The 20449-nt window shown below is 46.2% G+C and overlaps 8 protein-coding genes and 1 long non-coding RNA gene across 14 annotated transcripts; 5 read left to right on the top strand and 4 right to left on the bottom strand.

Annotated features, from left to right (window-relative positions):
• Window positions 1-17: 17 nt before the first annotated feature.
• LOC126316443 (uncharacterized) lies at window positions 18-1582 on the top strand. Of its 2 annotated transcripts, none has more exons than XM_049992734.1 (5): window positions 18-729; window positions 803-1044; window positions 1107-1146; window positions 1209-1439; window positions 1496-1582. In XM_049992734.1, the coding sequence occupies exons 1-5, from the start codon at window positions 394-396 to the stop codon at window positions 1562-1564; spliced, it is 918 nt and encodes a 305-aa protein (XP_049848691.1). In that variant the 5' UTR covers window positions 18-393; the 3' UTR covers window positions 1565-1582. The 2 variants fall into 2 exon arrangements, with proteins under 2 accessions (XP_049848691.1, XP_049848692.1); XM_049992735.1 differs by having other exon boundaries at window positions 24-729; window positions 1209-1443; window positions 1496-1536.
• On the bottom strand, window positions 1503-2962 carry LOC126316442 (uncharacterized). The gene is made up of 3 exons (XM_049992733.1): window positions 2720-2962; window positions 2495-2637; window positions 1503-2437 (listed from the first exon to the last, which is right to left on the bottom strand). Exons 2-3 carry the CDS (start codon window positions 2626-2628, stop codon window positions 1588-1590), a joined length of 984 nt encoding a protein of 327 aa, XP_049848690.1. The 5' UTR covers window positions 2629-2637; window positions 2720-2962; the 3' UTR covers window positions 1503-1587.
• Window positions 2910-5457, top strand: LOC126316441 (serine/threonine-protein kinase 3-like). 2 transcript variants are annotated; one of them, XM_049992731.1, is made up of 2 exons: window positions 2910-3652; window positions 3729-5457. In XM_049992731.1, the coding sequence occupies exon 2, from the start codon at window positions 3955-3957 to the stop codon at window positions 5269-5271; it is 1317 nt and encodes a 438-aa protein (XP_049848688.1). In that variant the 5' UTR covers window positions 2910-3652; window positions 3729-3954; the 3' UTR covers window positions 5272-5457. The 2 variants fall into 2 exon arrangements, with proteins under 2 accessions (XP_049848688.1, XP_049848689.1); XM_049992732.1 differs by having other exon boundaries at window positions 3724-5457.
• Window positions 5458-6508: 1051 nt separating this feature from the next.
• LOC126316454 (uncharacterized protein DDB_G0288133-like) lies at window positions 6509-7948 on the top strand. The gene is made up of 5 exons (XM_049992746.1): window positions 6509-6756; window positions 6834-6866; window positions 6956-7115; window positions 7175-7346; window positions 7534-7948. Exons 1-5 carry the CDS (start codon window positions 6600-6602, stop codon window positions 7918-7920), a joined length of 909 nt encoding a protein of 302 aa, XP_049848703.1. The 5' UTR covers window positions 6509-6599; the 3' UTR covers window positions 7921-7948.
• Window positions 7949-8390: 442 nt separating this feature from the next.
• Window positions 8391-10922, top strand: LOC126316453 (actin-related protein 10-like). The gene is made up of 2 exons (XM_049992745.1): window positions 8391-8957; window positions 9016-10922. The coding sequence occupies exons 1-2, from the start codon at window positions 8610-8612 to the stop codon at window positions 9832-9834; spliced, it is 1167 nt and encodes a 388-aa protein (XP_049848702.1). The 5' UTR covers window positions 8391-8609; the 3' UTR covers window positions 9835-10922.
• Window positions 10923-13338: 2416 nt separating this feature from the next.
• LOC126316462 (SWI/SNF complex subunit SMARCC1-like) lies at window positions 13339-17514 on the bottom strand. Of its 3 annotated transcripts, none has more exons than XM_049992754.1 (6): window positions 17182-17514; window positions 17062-17094; window positions 16845-16957; window positions 15989-16767; window positions 13550-15905; window positions 13339-13485 (listed from the first exon to the last, which is right to left on the bottom strand). In XM_049992754.1, exons 4-5 carry the CDS (start codon window positions 15994-15996, stop codon window positions 13991-13993), a joined length of 1923 nt encoding a protein of 640 aa, XP_049848711.1. In that variant the 5' UTR covers window positions 15997-16767; window positions 16845-16957; window positions 17062-17094; window positions 17182-17514; the 3' UTR covers window positions 13339-13485; window positions 13550-13990. The 3 variants fall into 3 exon arrangements, with proteins under 3 accessions (XP_049848711.1, XP_049848709.1, XP_049848710.1); XM_049992752.1 differs by having other exon boundaries at window positions 13550-15940; window positions 15995-16767; XM_049992753.1 differs by having other exon boundaries at window positions 13339-15940; window positions 15995-16767.
• LOC126316464 (uncharacterized) lies at window positions 16807-19119 on the top strand. 2 transcript variants are annotated; one of them, XR_007556090.1, is made up of 4 exons: window positions 16807-16857; window positions 16914-17152; window positions 17339-17455; window positions 17526-19119. It is a non-coding gene; the product is annotated as an uncharacterized LOC126316464 (long non-coding RNA). The 2 variants fall into 2 exon arrangements; XR_007556089.1 differs by having other exon boundaries at window positions 16812-17053; window positions 17113-17455; window positions 17526-17608.
• Window positions 17970-19608, bottom strand: LOC126316463 (FERM domain-containing protein 8-like). Its single transcript, XM_049992755.1, has 4 exons — window positions 19510-19608; window positions 19048-19419; window positions 18887-18971; window positions 17970-18821 (listed from the first exon to the last, which is right to left on the bottom strand). Exons 1-4 carry the CDS (start codon window positions 19591-19593, stop codon window positions 18019-18021), a joined length of 1344 nt encoding a protein of 447 aa, XP_049848712.1. The 5' UTR covers window positions 19594-19608; the 3' UTR covers window positions 17970-18018.
• A 182-nt stretch (window positions 19609-19790) lies between these two features.
• Window positions 19791-20407, bottom strand: LOC126316461 (prefoldin subunit 2-like). Its single transcript, XM_049992751.1, has 3 exons — window positions 20283-20407; window positions 20050-20173; window positions 19791-19970 (listed from the first exon to the last, which is right to left on the bottom strand). The coding sequence occupies exons 1-3, from the start codon at window positions 20405-20407 to the stop codon at window positions 19878-19880; spliced, it is 342 nt and encodes a 113-aa protein (XP_049848708.1). The 3' UTR covers window positions 19791-19877.
• Window positions 20408-20449: the final 42 nt, after the last annotated feature.

The raw sequence follows: 20449 nt of genomic DNA, 5'->3' as shown, positions 1-20449 counted from the left end.
ACACACGCGAGACAGATAAGAACTGCTCGCAAGTCAAACTCGGCCTCTTCTGCACCCCCTCGTCCTCGTCCTCTCTACTGTCCTCCTCAGCCTCCCTCGCGTCCTCCACTTCTCCTCCCGCATCCACCTTCTCCCAATAACCGGGATCCGTCAATCTGTTGATCGCGTAGGCACACGCCGCAAACCCCCCCAGTAACGCCACCTTCTTCTTCATCGGCTGCATCGACAAGAACCGACTCAACACCCCGATTACCACCATCTTCCCAGATCGCCGATAAATACTGTTTGCACCCCCCCCCAAGAGCGCCTTCTTGTCTGAGCTCCCTTGTCCTTATCAAGCAAAAAAAAAAAAATCCATCGACACCCTTTCTCTATAAACGGTTCGAAACAAAGATGCACTATCGCAACGCTCTCCTCAAACCTCTCAAACACCCCCACTTCGCTCTCCTCCAGTGCGCTCCCAGGAACACGACCCGCACTCTCGCCAAACGGCCACCAAGCCTCCGTCTCTGCCTCTCTGGCCTCGACGCCGAGCAAAAACTTTTTTTCGTCGCACTTTTTTCCATTTTTCGAAGCTGCGGCCTCCTTGTAACCGCCCAAATGTCCGCGTCCCTAGACCCGGAGAAAGCCTTCAACCTAAAAGTCCTTAAAAGACACGACCCGGAAATCGTCGATATCGTCGGCCACGCTCGCCACGTCGTCATCTACAGCTATTTGGGCGGGCAATGGGTACACACAACACACATTCACGCGAACTTTGAGACCTCGTTTTCGTCTTCCCTAACTCCCTCACCCGCATCAGAGCAGAGAGAACGTCTGCGGTCCACTGTTCCTGGTCAAGCGAGCCTCTGCGCCCTCCTTTCGCATCATGGTGATGAACCAGAAGTATATCGAGCCATTCGTGGAGGATGTCGGGGGCGAGGACAGGTTCCAATTCGAGGTTGAGGAGGACCTGTTAATGTACTCGAACTCTCACTCGGAAGACAGAGGCATTTGGTTCTACGATAAAGAAGAGTGTCAAGAGTTTGCGAGGCTATTGAACTTGTACGCGCTCCTCGCCCTCTTTTTTTTAACCTAATTGAGATTTCTCTGACCATTTTTATAAGAATTGTACCGTTGGTGAAAGACGAGTGCCGAGAGCAGTTCGTACGTCTATTTTTTTTTTTTTTTTTGTAAACGCCAGGCGCGCGACCTGACGCCCCGAAAAGAGTTCTAGCGTCAAGTATGATCTCGAGGAGAAAGTATTCTGGGAAGAGACCGAATGTCCGAGGAGGCCGTGCCTGTACAAGAAGAAAAAGCCGAGGCCGCTAATGCCATTCGTACTGGGGAACGTGTACAGAAGCATGATTTCGAACAGCTGTCCGATCTGGATCCATCTGAATTCGAGGAAACCAGCATCCAGAGACGAGTTCAAAAAAGCGGTGACGGATTTGATTAGGGTACGTTTTTTTTTTTTTAGAATTTAAAAATGTGAAAATCTGACGAGTATCAAAAGAGCGAAGACGCGTTGGATGCATTGTACGGTCTGTATCTTGAGAAGAAAGAGTTACCTGGATGTGTCTAGAAAAAGCATACGAAAAAAGTTTTTTAAGATTTGGCAGATTTTTTTTCGGCTGACATTTTTGCTCTGTCAATGAGCGGGAGCAGTTTGTCTTTTTCTGCGAGGATTTTGAGCAAGTTGTAGAGGAAAGGGATGTAGTCATGTCTTCTCCTGGCATTTTCTGCTCGCCAACTTTGGAACATGGATTGTTGATTTAATATTTGTTCTTCGTAGTTCGAGATTTCGCATTCGATTTCGGCCAGTTTCGATTCCGAATCGGCAGGACAAGTGCTCAGTATTTCCGATTTCAGTTGTTTGAGTTTTTTGATTTCCGCTTCATAGAGTTGTTTTTTGTTTCCAACCGCGGCCATGAGGCTGAAGTGTATTTCGCCTTCTTGATACCGGGAGATTCGCGTTTTAATGATTTGGATGACTTTGGCAAGCCAGTCTTCTTCAGTGACCTCGCCCCAGTCGATAGGGACAGATTTGAGTCCGTCCAGCTCGTATAGGTGGCCCTCGAATGGGACGTAACTGATGAAGTGGTAGATGTCTTCTGAATGGAGTGCCTCCTTGGTCACAGTGATGCTTTCCGTTCTGTGAAAGTTGTTGTGGACTTTTCGTATTTCCTCGTGATTACCGATGGCGACACCCTTGATTTTCGACGGCAAGTCGGCGACGTTTTTCTTAAATTCGGTCAGCATAGGGCCCAGGTCGACCGAGTTGGTGTCCTTGATGTTCATCAGAATGCTCAGGATCGCTTGGGTGGCGCAGGCGTTGTTGATGACCTGGTTGGCAAAGAAGAGATTGGGCACGTCGCCGACGTACTTGGGCTGAGGGATTTGAATCCCTTTGGTCTCGCCGCCGTACTTGAAGAGGAAGATGATCCCGTAGACAGGTCTGGAAGGGGGTGAGGGTTGTTTGGGGTTGGCGCGTGATTGAAAAAAAAAAACGTACTTGTGCCGTTGCAGCTCTTCTTCGCTACATTCCCAGCATTCCTCGACTTGGACGCCCTTGACGCCCAGGCTCTCGATCAGCTCGGTGAACACGCCGGGGTCGCTCTCTATCAGCGCCCACGAATAGTCTTCCATCTGCCCACTCTAAAAACAAATGAGAAGGTGTTAGTTATTTTTTTTTTTAAAGCGCACGTATGGATGTCGTGTGTGCAATGAGCGGACGTACATATTTTCAAGTGAGCGCAAGATATGTACGCTCTTGAGCGCCGTTGGGGAACAGATGGGTGCGAGAGTGGGTTTTGGGGGAGTGTTGGCTTTTTTTTTTTTGCGAGCGTCCTATGGGCTCTTTTCCTACTGTGAGGTGAAAAAAAAAATTGTCGTTTTTCGGGAACAATTTTGTCCTTTTCGTTAGCTGCATAATACCTGTGAGCTGGTTTCGCTCACGGCGTACTCTTAGTTGTGCCTAGAGCTATCTTAGGAAATTCGCCTTCACAGGGACGACCAGCCCTGGCAACTAGGGGCGGGAAACCACTGCTTTTTTTTTGTATTGTCTTGCTTTACAATGCAGGCGGACGAAGTAGAGCGATGGAAGCAGAGGATTCGAAACTCGAGCATTGGCGTTTTGAAGGACATTCACAAGCTTTTGACGTACAGCGTGGATAAGGATACTGAGAAAATGTCTGCGATTTACAAGAGTATTGTGGTCGACGTGAACGAGTTGATTGCCGCGGTGAAGAGGCAGCTGAACAGCGCGACGGGGACCGGGAGAAAGGCGCTGAGAGAGATTGAGGAGAGCGAGCGTAGGATAACGTCGATAGTTAGGTCTTCGATGGCGCTCGTGAGCTCGTCGAACTACCAGGCGCGACAGGAATTGCGGAATCAGTTCAAGGCGTTGGCGAATGGGATAAAGGACATCAACCAGTTCGTGGAGGGTTTGAAGCTGAGCGATATCGCGCCGATAGAGAGTGAGTTGGGAAGGCCGAACGAGGACCTGAAGAGTTTGGCCGAGTCGACGACAGAGGCCATAAACGCACTGCAGCAGTTGGAGAAGGCGGTGAAAACGAGGAACCAGGAGTTGTTGGTCAGTTACGCGAAGGTCCTGTCGATCAAGTGCGGGGAGTTGCTGACGGTGGCGTGCAGACAGAACCTGACTAACATTGTACGTGTGTGTGCAGTTGTGTGTGCGTGGGGTTTATGAGTGTGAGAGTGTGTACTAAGAGGGCTCTTGAGTGTAGGCGAACACGGTGAAGAGTTTGGTGCTGCAGGTGATATCGAACGCGAAGTTGTCGTTCCAGAGCGACCAGGTGGGCGACGTGAACGTGGAGAGCATGACGAACGTGAGCATACAGAGGACCATAGAGGCGCTCAACAGGCTGTTGAGCGAGTTTGAGAGCGGGAGTGGAGCGGCAACGGTGGAGAAGCAGGAGGCGCCGTTGCCGAGGAGGGGGGTCGTCCTCTGGGATGGGGATTGAGGCGCAGGACTCGATAGGAGAGGTCTTGGCGAAGGTGGGGGGGACTGGGGAGAAGTCGATCGAGGAGAGCCAGACCAGGGACGAAAGCATTAAGCAGCTTGAGAGAGAGTTTGCGTCGAGGGACCCCGAGAAGGTGTTTAAGATACAGGGGGAGTTGGGGAAGGAGACGGGTAGTCACGTGTACAGGGCCATTCACAGAGAGACGAAGAAGGTGGTGGCGATAAAGAAGATGACAGTGGCGGGGGCGAACATAGTAACAACGTTGAAGGAGATTTACACAATGAAGGAGTTGAAGAGCGAGTATACGTTGAAGTATTACGGGTGTTATCATAAGAACAACTGCATTTGGGTGGTGATGCAGTATTGTGATGGGGGGTCCGTGCAGGACATTATTGACGCGAGGGAGAACGAGGACATTTGCTTCACGGAGCGCCAGATAGCGGAGATCGTGACGCAGGTACTGAAGGCGTTGGAATACTTGCACAGTTTGAAGAAGATCCACAGAGACGTCAAGGCGGCGAACATTTTGCTGAGTTCTGACGGAACGGTCAAATTGACCGATTTCAGTCTCTCCGCTCAGCAGATCGGCGATGAAAAGCGCACCACGACCATCGGCAGCTGCTACTGGATGGCCCCGGAGACGCTCATGGGTAGCGGGTATGACTCCAAAGCCGACATCTGGTCCCTGGGCATCACGGTCCTCGAAATGGCAGAAGGCATCCCTCCCCTCATCGAGGAAAAGCCCCACAGGGCCGTCTTCAGAATCGTCAACGATCCGCCTCCAAAGCTCTACTGTCCCAGCGCCTGGTCAAACGAGTTCAACGACTTCATCTCTCGCTGCCTAGTCAAAAACCCCGAATACCGCCCCACGTCCACCGAACTCCTCAAACACCCCTTCGTCGTCAACGCCAAAAACGGCCGACAATCCATCATCGAACTCGTCCAATGCAACCAAAAGGGCCTCAAGAAGGAGAAAGGCCTTCACGTCGAAGAAGAAGTCGAACTCTCTATCTGGATCAACGACGTCGAAAAGAAACTCGTCATTCCCAGCCACGCCACCTCCGAAGACGTCTGTCGCCAACTCTCCACCTCCCACGACCTCGACCAAAACTCCTGCCAGCTCTGGGTCGTCATCAAAGACCTCAACAAAACCAAGGAAAAAAAACTCGGCCCATACGAGCGTCCCGCCAAAGTCTCCTCCGACCTCAGGAAAAAACTCAAACTCGAAAAAAAAGGACCCAGCAGCAACCGCGCGTCCTATCGCTTCGTCCTCAAGGAAGGAAACCGCATAAAAACAAAAAAATGACAAAAAAAAACTTTTTATACCCATCGCACGTTTTTCTCGCCTCACTCCTACTCCGCGCGTGCGCCAGCCTCCCTTGTCTCCACGTCGCCCTGCAAAAAAAAGGCCCCTCTCCGTCCCGCCCCGCCCCCATAAAAAAATCCACTTGTGTCAAAACGAAAAACCTTCGCAACTGTTACACCTTTCAGTCACGTCACGCTTTTTTTTTTTATCACCGCGCTTTTTCCCGACGCGCCAAACCGAAATCTCTACGTCGACCTCACTTTCTCCATCTCATCGCGGCAGATTTCTACATCTGCCGTGCGCCCCCCAATTACCTGCGCCGCAACAAGTTCCTATGTCTGCTGCGCACCTCACCTACCTCGAAACAAAATTCATCTCTATCGTACTTTTTTTTCAATTGCGCTCCGCACCGTAAAAAAATTTTCACGTCAACCGCACTCTTTTTTCTCGATTGACACTCTGTGTCAGGGTTTTAGACCAATTGTACTTTTTTTTCAATTGTATCGCGCACCAGGGCAGAAGAGATTTTTTATCAATACTTTTTTTTTCACTTGAATCACCTCCAGAACTGTGCTAAAAAAGCAACAAATTTCTTATCAATTACACTTTTTTTCCATTGTGTCACCCTACCAACATGTCCGATGCCGATAGCCGCCGGGCATCCAGGCGTGCCAGAATTCTCGAGTCTTCCAAATCCCGCCTAGACGCCATCACCTCCGGACAGACGTTCGAATCCCCCCCCCCCCGTCCACCCTCGCCCCGCACCCTCGCCCCTCCCCCCCCTCCCCCTCCATCTCTTCCTCCCTCCCTTCTGAACCGGCTCCCTCCCTTCTGAAATCACACCACTTCGCCCTCTTGGACAGCCCAGCCCTCAAATTCGCCCTCTCCCTCCTCCTCGGCTCTGTGGCTGCCGTGCTCGGCTATCCCTCGCTCATTTTCCGACTTTATCTCCTTCTTCGCGTCTCCCTGTGCGTCATGACGGATTCCAGGCGAAAATCGAGTCCTAACCCCCTCGAACGTACCGCCGCGATGCGCCTCATCTCCGTTTCTCGAGATTTCTTCGGTGCCTCTCAAGATCTCCTTGTGTTTGTCTTCTCCTGCATTCTCGTCGGACACATTGTATCTGCTCGCTTTCTCGTCCCAAACGACTTCCCCTGATTGGAAAAGCTTCCACATAATCCATGTATATATATACATAATAACTGCAAAAATTTTTTTTGTTTTTTTTCTCAATTTGCATCACTCTAAACGAGCCTCGCTGTAGCTTTGTCTTAGGTCGCTTACTCTCTAGTTGCCCGCCACAGGGACATCTAAGAATCTCGAGCACCATGAACAAATCAACCAACATGTTCAGCGTGCTGAACGAAGTCAGCGACACCAAACCTACGTCTGCCGCTCCTCATTCGCCGAAGCGTCACGTTTCTCCACAGGCAAAACAAACAGATTTCTCCGCTTCTTCTAAGAAGAAGCAAAATACCTCCAACAGTACGCTCTATTTGACCTGTGAGTCTCCCGTTACCTGCAACCGTACTAACCAACCGTACCTCTATCCTGTATCTTAGCCACTGCATCGAAGAATGACTCCCTTCCAGTCGGTACGCCACGGCGAGTCCTTGCACCCCTCTCTACTCGCCGTGATGCATGTGGCATATATACGAACAACTGACTCCTTTTTCTCTCAAAGTCTCAAAGGGCGTCGGACCATCCGACTATAACATCCCCTCCGTGGTTCGAAACGATGGCCCCATCCACAGATCTGTCAACAAGGGGCATCAAGTATCTCGCACGCAACTAGGCACCCCAAGGGAACGCGAATTTGACAGACACCCCGGGAGCGGCATTCCGTACGCCCTCTTTTCTTTTTTTTTTTAACCCCATACCTTAGACTCACACAAAACTCTAGTCTCAACAAACTCAAAAAGGGCGGTGCGGGATCTCACAACTGGGGAAGCATCCGCAACGACATAGACCAACAACTCACTGTCGCTGAAGAACCCATTGAAGTCCTCTACCAACACGAACAAAACACACCCGCCGCCTCTCAACCAGATCCTCCCAAGGAATCCTGTCCAGAAGTACGTTTTTTCTCCTAAGAAAATCCTTCTGAATCCACACACCGTGATGAAACCTATGTTACCTAAGCCCTCTGAGCCCAGGGAAGAGGCATGTTCTCTTCGCCATGCATGAAACTTTGTGTCTGAGACAAAAAAAAAAAAAAAAGACACCAATCCACACTATCTGCCGCTAACTCTCTTCTTGAAGCACCCAAATGCCATCTCCTATACAGAATATATGATCCAACAACAGGAAAAACAAAAGGAAGCGGATGCTCTACTCTCTCCTCCAAAAAGCCCCAGAAAAGTCGTCGCCGACTGGTACAAGCAACCCACTCCTGCCGCCCTCAAAAAATCACCAAACTCGAACAAGAAGAAGCAGAAACCCGCTAGCGGGCGCCGATTCGTCCCCCTCGACGACATTCTGCCCAAATCAAAGCCCTTCAACCCCGCGAGACCCAGAGGAAAAGTCCGCAGAAACACGAACTATCAAGAAGAGCGTTCCCGTCCAGCTGCTCAGGATCAACCGTATCAAGGTATCATAGATACAATGGATGAGAAGGCATTTCCAGTGTTGGGTACTACACAATGCTAAAATAAAAAACCTTTAACTCTCCGATAAAGGTTTTCTGACATTTTTATTTAACTTTTTTTTTTTAAACTGAAAATTAACGTCGACGCTTCTTGTCAAACGATATCTTTCAGGAACTACCTCTCTGATCGCGGTCACCTTCTTTTCAGAATCCTCCTCTGAAGGTCGATAATAATCACTGTAAATACTTGTAACTTCCTCCCACTTACCAGGAAACATGGCCTCCGTCAGCGACTTGTCCTCCTCCTCTTCTTTCTTCTTCTCTTCCACGTTTTCTGTGACCCTCACCACTTCGTTCTTGCGACACATCTCGTCCAACTTCCTCTGCACATTCGACCGATGCTTCGCCCCTATCTCATGTTGACGCCTCACCTATTTTTTACACACGACGAATGAGACTATTATTTTTTTCACCTACACCTTTTTTTTCCCTCGTACAACTGCGCTATCTTTGATATACAATTCGCAATATCCGCACCAGTAGTGCGAAGACTGTCCGGACGTCCTGTGTTCCTCATTTTCCTCGTCAGCTCTATGTATTGCCTCACCCCTCGCATAATGAAGCACACTCATCTAACACATCTTCGCACCTACGGCTTCATATCGCGCCGCTATTTCCAAAAATATATCTAACTCTACTCCGCAAAAAAATCGAGCACCTCTTAAAAAAAAACCACCACCCCTCATCTCTTATGCATCCAACAACCCACTCACCTCATGCCATCCTATCTTTCGGATCATTCTCAACACTTTGCGGATACGTCGGAGAACCCGAACCTCGATGGTCAATTCCCAGCAACTACAACCTCTCTACCACTCCTCACCCATCCCATGTCTCCTATCCACAACTTATCAAACTCCTGAATAACTCAACCACGTTCTCATCCGCACTAGAATCCATAACGCGTTTCACTCAAACCATCTTCTTCAAATACCTCCTCACCAACCCACACAATGTACACGTAATTATCCTGGAAAACATACTCACCTCTTCTAAATTCAAAGAATCTATCACTTACATCCTCCTTAAGAGACTTCGTGTACGTAAAATAAAACCATATACATACACACATAGGTCTAACACCTCTGCTCTTCAAGGTTCCTTCTTTGCTTTTCCTCTACCATCAACCCTTCTCTCCCTTTGCCCTTCGCCTTCATAGCGCACTCGTTGTAGACGTAGGTCATTCGACGACGACTATCCTTCCCATCGTCTTCGGTTCTGCACTGACGTGCGCCCTCCGCGTCGCGCCCGTCGGTGCCCTCCACGTCCATGAACGCCTAGGTGAACTGCTGGAAACATATCCTTCGCTCACCTCTTCAGAACTTACTCAAAACGAACAAGAACGTACTCTAGCACCTATTGACCCAAAAGTCTTAGAAAAAATCTCTAGACGCTTTTGTTTTGTGCCATCCAAATTTAGTAAACCTGTCACATGCAGTGTATCGGATTCCTGCATCACCCTCATTGTGTCTGATGCTCACTCTATTCAAATAAGACCGCATATTCGCTCTGAAGCCACCACTGTGCTGTTCGAGTCTCCAGAGGCGAACCTTCCACGCGCCATCCTCGAGTCTATTCACAATGCGCCAATAGATACAAGAACGCTATTGGTCAGCAACATCCTGTGTGTGGGCGGCGGGGCTTGCTTCCCTGGATTCCAGAAACGCCTCAGCGAAGAACTAAACTCGCTCCTGCAAAATTTTCCGCCATTGCGCACATTGCAAGGAAAATTCAGATTCGTAGAAAGCAAACGACTCCATCGACGCTACCTCAGCTGGATCTACTCGAGCATGGCTCTGCAAGATGAAATAGAGTTCGACTGCAATAAAATTACCAGAGATGAATACTTGGAAAAGAGAAAAAACATCCCAGACTGGACTAACCTAACTCACGAACCTTTTTCAACTGGCAGCTAAAAAGACTTCACATGTAGAAACATCCTTCAAAAACATTGCATATCTGTATACCTCTTTGCTCGGCTTGAATTCTTCGCACCTCAGATCGTGTCACTATGAACGGTACAATGTTGTACCGGGTTTCTCTCATTCTCATTTCAGAATACCATTCGATTGCACGAGGCCTGAGATATGAGCATCACGGTCACACTACGGCTCCGAGGGGCATTGGCGACGTGGTTCTTTCAGAACAATTCTTCGAGCATCACTCGAAAAGCTTTGATTGAGCCAGAAGGTGTCATCCGGATGAAAGCGAGCAGGGTGTCCGGACTTACAGAGAAGCCCGCCAGGACAATGTTTTCGTGCGCTCTCGGGGCCGTGAAGGAGAAAGTGGAGATTTTTATCGAACAATCGAGGCGAAAGACGTGTAGAAAGAAGTAATGAGGCATAACTAATACATGCTGCGTCAGGAGGATGTGAATCAAGAGCAAGGAGGATGAGCATAATAGAAGTAGTGGTGATCAGATGGTATTTTGCGTTATTGAGTCGAAGGGTGAGATGAGCACAGCCAAGATCGGATATGATGAAAACTGGCTTTGATTTTTGAAAAAAGTACACAAATGAATCGAACATCGATGAAAGGGACGGCGGGAGAAGAAATGATGGGACAAGAGATAGGCAAGATGGAAGAAAGCTTGGATGAATATGGAATATGGTAATTGAGATTTTTTCTGATAGATGATTTTGATATTCTAAATTAGATAGAATATCTTGGATCATTCTGCGGATAGTGGATAAAGAAACTGATGCAGTTTCTATCCTTTCTAGAATTTGAATTTCCAAGTCAAGAATTTTTTTTCTATTTTTTTCATATGAATGTTCAGACACCGAACTTAAGAGTCTTGTAATTGACTTTTTCTGATATGTGTCGATTGCGTCGGATGTTGAATAGTTACAACATTCTAATACCCAAAGAATCTTTTCGACTTCGTCTACTGCACTCCTCTCTTCTTCTCCTCTCCCAATCGCCTTGTATGCCCTGCATAGCCATTCATGCAATTCCTCAAATAAAATCTTTTCATAATTCGCATCATAAGATGAACGAAAAATTTGTACAGCCAAAAATTTTGATTTATCTATCAGTTGATTCATTCTATCTATCCAGTATTCCATATCTTTCTTCATCACACCTGCGCTTGTACACTCTCCCCACATGATAGGCACCTTCTCCATAGAAACCAGCAAATTATTCCTTATTTCATCAAATAATACTTCTCTTATCATTTTTCCCCATCCCCGTATTTTTTTCACCTTCCTCCTGACATCTTTCACCCATTCAACCTCTTCGTCGGCTCCTCGCACCCACCACCTTAGTCTCTCTCTCACACCTTTTTCGATCTCCGTAATGTCAAATCCATCCTCTCCTAATACCACCTCGTCGCCCCCTTCCCTCTCCCAACTTTTCCCCTTCTCCGCTAGTTGCAACAAATATTCCTGCCTCACTCTTGCCTTCTGCCCCAATAAACGTTCTATCTTTCCCATCATATCTTCCAACCCTCTGCCATATTTGTACATCATATATCCTATTACAACACTCACTGAACGATTCATCCCCGTCTTGCAGTACACCAACACAGCTTCCTCCTTTCTCCTACAGCTGTCTAGAAAAGCAAAGTCACTCGTCAGCCTCATGCGTATGTGTGCCTGCTCCTCAGGGCTGGACGTTCTAAACATGCATCAATTTCTGTCTGCGCATTCTGCAGCGCTCAAAATTACAGAAGACTACAACAATCTCTTCAGTGGTCGACGAGCGCGTGATCGGACGTCAAACTTCGCAATCAAACGCGTTCTCGTTTTTGACGCTCAAAACATAAAATCTTAACAATACACACGTAAAAATACGCGGCAATACACCCCGCAATTCATACCTATAAATCCGTTCGTATCGTCCAAATACATTCCAAGGTCATCCGTAGAGGTATTATACAATTCAACAAAAAAATACGTGTATGATTGTTTCTCATGCTCGAAATGATTTCCAGATTCTGGATAGCTGGCATTCAAAAGATGTCTGATATTGTACTGTATTAAGGTACGTCGAGTCGCAGCAGAAAATTCATCTCCTAGAAAAAGATAGGGAAGTACGCAAAAGATACGCATCTCCTAACCACGACACGACTCAAACACATCAAAAACAGAGCTTTCTATTCTGAACTCCGTTAGACCGCCTTATGTCTAAAAAAATAATTACCATACAAAAAATTCACTCTCCCTAAAAAAACCTCCAAGCCTAGCAAATCATAATTTCACTCACTTATTCCCATCAATACCTACTCTCTCTATTCATCGGTGCTGCTGATTTCACGCTAATCATCTCTATACAAGCCCCTTGCTATGATAATTTCTTAAATCCGTTTTGTGCCAACTTTTCGTAAATGCTCTTCAGCGGATGCACCAAAAGTCCCCCTGTGCCCCTCCTTCTATCAGTTTTTGTCTCTTCCGCCTCGCTGATATGACCCAGTTTATTACCTTCTTCACTCGATACGGTTTCCCAAGCCCTATTAATACCGTCACCCTCTGCAAACGTAGGCTTCTCTGCTATACCAATCTGATCCATTTCTTGACTCTTCAAACTAAATACTGGCATTCTCAACCCACCTGTACCAATAATACCTTTTTCTTCTGTAATCAACGAACATGGCTCCGATGAACACCCTTCGTCTTGTCCGCTACTCATCCACCTGCAACGTCTTTCCATCTCCTTTTGTTTCTCCATCAACATCGATACTGTTGTTGCCAACAGCTCAACCATATGCGTTGCATTTAAGATGCTCAGTTGTCTTATTGTGACAGACTCGTGACACACCGGACAGCAATCCTGTACAGACGCAATGCACGTGTTTGGTACAAAGCTAAAACACTTCAAACACAGAATATGTCCACATGTTCCTAATAGCACATTTCTCGTAACTTCATTGGGAGATTGGCACACAATCGAATTGTTGCATTTTGTACATACAACAAATCGAAAAATAGAATTAGACATCGAAACTGATTTCGTCACAGGTAAAATGATACTCATTTTTTTTAAATCTGTCATATTCGCACTTTCATCTGTCATTCCGCTGTTGTAATTTATGCGCACAGCACCAATTAGCGAAAATTTTTGTGGATGTCAAAGTTTAAGGTAAACTCTCATCATGATCTCTCTGCGCAGTAACTCGAAAGCACTCAATTGTGTGCTCTCAATTTTACACGGTTTAACGTCAAGTTATCAGCAACCATACACAAATTTATATTCAGGTTCCGTTTAGAAATTTGCTCAACTGACGAAAAAAACGACAATTTTTTTTGTTGCATAGCCCAGTCATCACGTCCAAGGCTGGGCATTCGTAAGAAGAGTCATCTGACACGGGTGTAGTCAAGACCCAGTTTGGCATTTGGCCAGAAAAAAAAGCGGACTTTTCAAAGAGCCTTTGATTGATGCACGCGAGCTGCACATAATATACACACGTTTAAAAACATGTTCAATGTGACTGAATTTTTTTTATTGAATTGAGTTTAGTAAAAATATTGAATCCAAGGTTAAGTGCCTTCAGCATTATACGGTTCTGAATTGGGTTGGTCTGATTACGATATTGATTCTGAATGTAGTCTTTCATAGAATCGTCCCTGGAGCATTCTAAACATTAGAAGCGCGCAATATGTGTGTGTTTTAACAATTTAGAGCTTGTACCATTTTTTATTTTTGACGCCATTCAGATGGAGTCGTCTGTAACGCCGTAGGGTATCCCGACACGACCTGATGATTTGGGTTTTGCTAAGGCCTGGGTTTAGCGTATTCATGGTATTGGTGTGAGGCGATAACTAGAAAAAAATACAGTGAATTTGTCACAAAACGCGAAATTGGAGATTTTTCAAATACACAATTTTTTTGTACAAAGACGGCTTAGTGGTTAAGAGCAGTTGGAGCAAGGTCATCGAAGGGTGCAGTAGATACATGTATCCATTATATGCACAGGATGTCAAAGAAGTATTGGTTGAGACATGTTTCGATAGAATTCAAAGTACTCGCATGGAAAGGGATCATGAAATAGCAGCCGAAAATTTTTTTCTTGTAATATTTATATTCATTAGCTGCAAAATGCTTCTTGAACCGCAGACTGTTTACATGATCTTACTTCATTTCTTCTAAGAAGCGTTGGCGTTCAGCGTAGAGTTGCTTTTGTGCATCTTCTATTTTGGCTCGTTCTGCGTCAAGGATGCATTTCAGTTCGTCGAATTGCTTGAGCTTGAGTTCTAGTTTTTGGAATTGCATTGCGATAAGTTGATGAACGTGTTGTTGTATTTCTCGCTCCTCCTTTTCGAAGAGGAGCGAGGCTTTGAAGGAGGAGAGGGCGAGTGAGGCAAGGGAGGAGGCTTGGATTTTGGACCAGAGAGAAGGCAAAGGTTGTGTATTAACATGTTTAACAGGGGAAGTAGGTTCTTGGTTGAAGGATTCGAGGAGAGAATGAAGTGCAGCTTGAATGGAAGAGGAGGCCACGTGATGTGGGATAGATTCTTTTATGAAGTTGAGAAGAGACAGAACAGGGTGGTTGGAGTTTGAAAGGAGGTGGTGTTTGGTGGCGTTTGGTGATGTCTGGTGATCATCGTTAATAGAAGAGGGAAGGTCATCGTTGATGGGGAGGCTCAGGAAGTGGAGTATGCAATCGTCTATGGTTTTGGATCCGACATGCTGGGAAATTTTTGGCCAATCTTCGCCGTACAGATCCAGTGCGTCTAAAAGTCGCAGGGTTTCTTGGTGAGACCAGTTGGTGTTGGAGAAGTCTTGGGTGCAGGTGGAACAGAGATGGGAGATGGGCTTGAGGCAGTTAGAGCAGAGTGTATCGGTATGGTTTGGTGGTGGGTTGAATACTTGGTTATCGTGGGTGACATTTGGTTTAGGTAGTGATGAAGAAAGGTTGGTTTGGAGCTCGGTCGGATTGACGGCATAGTTGATGAGTCCGACGTGTTCGAGGAAATCATGGACACGGATAAGTGAGCAGACGTCTCCGGCAAGGCTTCTACGACAGGCGGTAAAGGTAAGGTACTGAGAGGGGTTTTGTTGGTAGGTGTATATCATGAAGTCTCGATATTCTCGGTAGATTTCAGGGGTTTTGTTGGTGGATCGGGCAAGACAATTGGGGACGAAGAATTCTGGAAGTGCAAGTTTCTCGTTCTCATGAATGGAATTCATGGAGAACCAAGTTGAGTGATGGGGAAAGGCTAGAGTAGGAGAGATGTGATCTAAGGATAATTTTTTACGAAGAGAATTATCATGAGATGTTTCTTTTGGGTTATCAGAAGAATTGAAAAGTCCCATTTGGATATTTCTGATGATGTGGTCGTTGATTTTTTTCTTTGCATCTTTTGAAGGGGGGGGTGATTCAGATAGACGTTTTTTTGATGGCTGGGGGCAGGACGTTGAAGAGGGATAATAATAATATGGGCCTTTGTTTATGATGGGGTCCAGAGTGGTTTCTGGGTCATAGTCGGTTTCGTTCATCCATTCGTTGAATTTTTCAGAATCTAGGAGCCAATTTTCAGTTACAAGGATGATATTTGCATTCTTGAGTTTGACATGTGATATTTGTTGATGTTTGGTGCCTTTTGCAGGAAGAAGTTGACACTTAGGAAGGAAATGATCTAAAGAGTTAGGAGAAGTCCATCGGTGAATTTTTAAATAGTCATCAGTTTCCTGTTTGTCGTTGGCAGGGCGGATATAATCCGTTTGGTTTGGGACAATACAGTGCGTAGCACTTTTTATGTCATCCTCTACGTCTGAGGAGGCGATAGTCCCGCCCAAGGTTAGGATGAGTTGGGAGAGTTGTTTTCTTCGGTCAGGTATTTGGATTTCATCTGAAATCAGGACTTTTGGGAGTTTCCAATATCCTCTTTGTCGAAGTTGGAGGTGAAGGTGGCGATAAGCACCAAGTTGGACGTCCGAAGAATGTAGATTGAAGTCGAGGTCGAAAGGTTCGTGTTTGTACTCCAGGAGTATGTTGACTATGTTTACGAGGGTTAAAGGTTGATCACATGCATCTAGGAAATGACTAGGGATTTTGACAAGGCGGTCGGTGGAGGGATACTGGAAGGGGGTGAGCTTTTTTTTTTTTTTTTTTTTTTATTTTCGTACCTAGACATGTTGAGGCGAGAAGTGGAGAGTTTGAAGCATTTTGATGTTTTTTATGAGTTGAGCGATCCAGTCTGGAGTGATGGAGGGGTCGTTTAGTTGAGAGCTGGCAGCATTGAGGACATGGGGATGAGGGACGTCATTTGTTGGAGGATTGGTGGGCAGGTCTAGGCTTTCGGGAGTAGACGGGGCATCCATATTGTAGTTTTTGTGATTTAGATGAGATGCAGAGCAGGATTTGAGGTGGCTGAGAATGGGGATGCAATAATGTCAGAGAAAGGGGAAAAAAGTAGTGTATTTTTAGTAGATTTTAGGTATGATTTTTTTTTTTTGAATTTTTTAGGGATATTTATGTCTTTGGATCTAGTAACTCTATGTAGAGGTCATCCGAGTCATCTGAATCTGTTTCGAAGGTGTCTGTGCTGTCGGAAGAATCGCAAACTATTTTCCAGTAGTCCATATGGTTGAATTGGGGTATTTTGGGGCTTATATTAGAGGTGAAGAACAGTTCCATCAAGAGGAAGACGACAGAGAGATGAGGTTTTATATCTGCTTTTATGTGATAAAAGACGTCTATGTGACTAAGCAAGTGTCGGAAGACCAGATAGGAAATGACGGAAGCCAACGACTGGATATAAACCAAGGAAATTAAGTCGGATTCGCGCATAGAAAGGTTGTATAATGTGGAGGGTATGATGGCCAATACAGAGATAGCTAGAAACAATAAGAACATGATTGCATAGTGCGAATAAAATTTGAGAGATTCGTTTACACATTGACAGCTGAGCGATGTCAGTTAGCGCTTTTTTTTTAACGGTAAAATGTCATTCATGATTGTGTTGATCGCTGAATTGCGTACCCTGTGACATATGGTATGTTTCTTCGATTGTGCAGGTAGACAGTGTATGTCGCTAATACGAAAATGAAGGCAAGAAAGAGTACTTTGAAGTATTTGGAGGTTTTGTATTTTGACTGAAGGTCCAACTGTTCAGTTAGAGGATGCATAAATACACTAATATGGATGACAGGGGATGCTCTTAGTCTTTTTATGGGCGAAGAGACATGGGAGTACGTACGATTACGGCAGAAGAAGAGAGTAAATAGATATTCTAAGAGTCTGGCGTTAGTTTTTTTTTCTGCTTCGAAGCGTCGAGCACATTGGAAGGGGTACGCATATTTGAAATTAAATGACGTACCCACGCGATAAAGAAGATGGATGAGATTTCTGATACTACCAGAAAGTTGCAGCTATTGATTAAGGTGTTCAGGGAGAAGAGCAGATCGAACATGAGTATCAGAAACAGGAGGATGAAATTAAAAAAGAACTGATAGATGGTTTTTCGGTATGCATAGAACATGCATCCACATCTATATAGGTATAACAAATCTATTAGGCACACGGAAAACAAGAAGATTGTATCGACGATTTTGATATCGGTTTTAAATTGAGGGTTTCTAAGTATAGAGTTGGTATGGACTATTAATAGATCGTAAGTGTATTGTTTTGAACTGTTTTTCTCACGTGCTTGATATCTGGAAGGTGAATCAGATGAAGATGTTGCGCCGGAACTGAGAAAATCGGACATGTAAACCGTTTTGTACTCTTGATTTTTGCTGTTATCAAGGTTCATGGTTTCTCCTGAGCTGCGAGACACCCTATTTGCCGTTCTATTCGTTCGGTACGGGATGTCCTTACGCAGATATTGAACAGGGTTGTAGGTACTTCTCTGGCACCGATAAGTTAAGTACCCATTCAACAGTATGGCACTGCAGGTGATGAGGAAGAGGATCCGCCATTCCCGCTTGCAGAATTTGCAGGCCATACAAATGATTCTAGAGATATCCATAAGGGTCAGCCACCAAGGCTGCAAACCATTGCATCAGGGAATGCCTTCATAAAAGGGGCGTAAAAAAAAACCAAGACCTTAAAAAAAAATAAGCCCTCAGTAGGAGTTTGTTTCATTGAAAAAAAATTATTTTCGACTTTTTCTAGGAGTCCAGGGAAACTCCGAGCCCAGAGACTAGATAGATTTTTATTTGTTAGCTAATGCCAGATCCATTAGTCTTCTACGCCAAATCATGCTGGAGGCGTAGCTATTAATAAGGAGACAGGCGGGAGTCTCCAAGACGTAATAGACGTTTTTTTTCGCCCGAACTAAAATATACAAATATCTCTTGGTTGACTTGTCCATCCTCCAATAGGATACGTTTTCCCAGGGGTGAGAAAATTTGTGCTTCCCCTTGATGAAGAAGTGAATGCCGAGTTGGTTGACACCTAAACACATAATATCGCTGTCACCGACGAAATATCCGGATTTGTCGACGGTGTTATCTTGAACAAAAAAGAAGACCGACCCATAGTAGGGCAGGGCCTGCACCACTTTCAAAAACTGTCTGTAAATGGCCTCAAGAGGCGTGCCTCTGTGTTTCGCATGCTCGACCTGAACCGCTCTCACCTCCTTGAGTCCCTTCTTTTGCTTGATCAACGCCCTCGCAGAGCCTGGCACTAGCTTGGGCAGGGAGTGACGGTACTCTGCCTCTAGCCCCTCTTTGGCGTCTCCGAACAGCACATGCGCGATCAGCCCGGAAAGGTAATGCCTTTGGTCTCGAGACGTGTAGTAGCCGTTAATCAAAAACACAAAAACCGCCTCAGAGTACAACAGGTAAATCGCCTTTTCGCTGTGGAACTGCAGCTCCCTCTCAATCTGCGAAAATGGTGACCTCCTGAAGACCACGAATGGGGGGCTCTCAAGGTTGTCAGAGTACTGTGGCACGTACTTCTCATTCCAGTCTCTCAGTACATCCTTTATCTTGTCGTAATTCCGCAATAGTACCTCTTAAAAAGTGTCCGTCAGTTCACAAAAATCTTGAGGTACTCGGCTGCTGCGGAGCCAAACGTACCTAGTCTTGACCCGATGGCCCAAATGAAAAAGCTGGGCCTGCAATCATCTTCCAGTGACAGCCTTTCGCAGATGCGTTTCCACAGCTTCTCGCAGAGCGTTCGTTAGTCCCCTTCTCCACGACCGAGGCGGCGTGAGTTTATTGACAAAAAAAAAACGTACGTCTTCCGCCGTAGTTTCGTCCGTGACATTCACATTAATGAATGCGCCATCTAAAAAGTACACCTTCAGCACAATTTCGTCGTCCTCCTTTATTTCCCTCGCTTCTCGTATCGCTTCTAGCCAACGAGAGAAATCCGTCTCCGTGCGTGCTTTCATGTGGTATGTCACCCCTTTCGCAATGATCCTCAGCCTCAGCTTATTCAGCGATGCCCCAATTACTGCGTCGTTCAAATCGATTGCGCACGTAGGTTTGACTCGCTTCTTCCGGTCATAGATATACAGTGCAGTGTAATAGAGCCGACAGTACCTGTATGTAAAGGACAGGCTGAAGGCAGAGTCCTTTACACGGAGCAGGCCATCGTACTCGGGAGCCTGTGAATTCGCCTCACTGTCAAAAAAAAAAAAACGGGTCCTGTCGCAGCTCGCTGAGCAAGCCTATGCACAACGAGCGACACCGCGTACCCGTTTCGCCTTGAATTCGCATTCAGTACCCTCCAGTTTCAGCACCGGGATCTGACTCGTGCGATGCGACAGCACGTGAGTCATTCTTTACAAGCAATAGTCCTCATGTATAGAAGGACCAAGCAAAATGGTCACTCGTTTTGTGTCAATTTTTTTTTAGGACATCCCTGCGCAGAAAGCGCGCATCGCTGACACTACACAAATGCGCCCCACACCAACTCCTGAGGGAGGGGAGTGGGAAAAAAACAACCAAAAAGTTGTAGGAAAGATCCACTAGAGAGTGACATACATATACACGGTTTTATATATATATCCACACACATACACACACATGTTCAATCTATCACCGCGTGTATCGGCGCCCCCTGCTATTTGATGAGCCCGTGTTCCAGGGCATAGCTGTTCGTCTGTGCCTCTAACTTATCTGCCTCGTCCTGGAGTTGTTTCTGCATTTCCAACAGCTTTTGTGACAAAAGTCAGCCAGACAGCCTTTTCCTTTTCGTGAAAGCACATCAAAAAAAACCTTCCCCTTTTGCGTACTTCCTTCCTTCTCTCCTTGATAACAGGAATTACCTCCTTTACGCTGTGCTCGACCAGTGTCTGCCCGACCAGTCGAAAGCAGCGGCGCTCTGGCGGTAGCTTCTCGATGGCGCCTAAGGCGATGCTGTGCCAGGTAAAAGCCATAAACACACAAGTCAGCTCGCGGTAAATTAACCTCCCTCAAGGAAGCGCCCGACGCTCACGCACCGCGCAACCAGAGACACGTCACGCACTTATATTCGCTGCTCTGAGACTCGATCTTGTACAGCTCGTTGACCAGTTTCTTGTAGTTTTCTCTCATCTGGTTAAACTTCGAATGTACCTGGGCAGGCACCTTTTGTGTCAACTCGTAGCTCATGCCTTTTTGAAAACACTCCGGTTTAGCGCTCGCACAGAGAGA

Source organism: Schistocerca gregaria, unplaced genomic scaffold (assembly GCF_023897955.1).
Source record: "Schistocerca gregaria isolate iqSchGreg1 unplaced genomic scaffold, iqSchGreg1.2 ptg000584l, whole genome shotgun sequence".
In the NCBI taxonomy this organism is placed as follows: domain Eukaryota; kingdom Metazoa; phylum Arthropoda; class Insecta; order Orthoptera; family Acrididae; genus Schistocerca; species Schistocerca gregaria.
The sequence above is the reverse complement of the archived record's forward strand: the minus strand, read 5'-3'. Positions and strand labels throughout refer to the sequence as shown.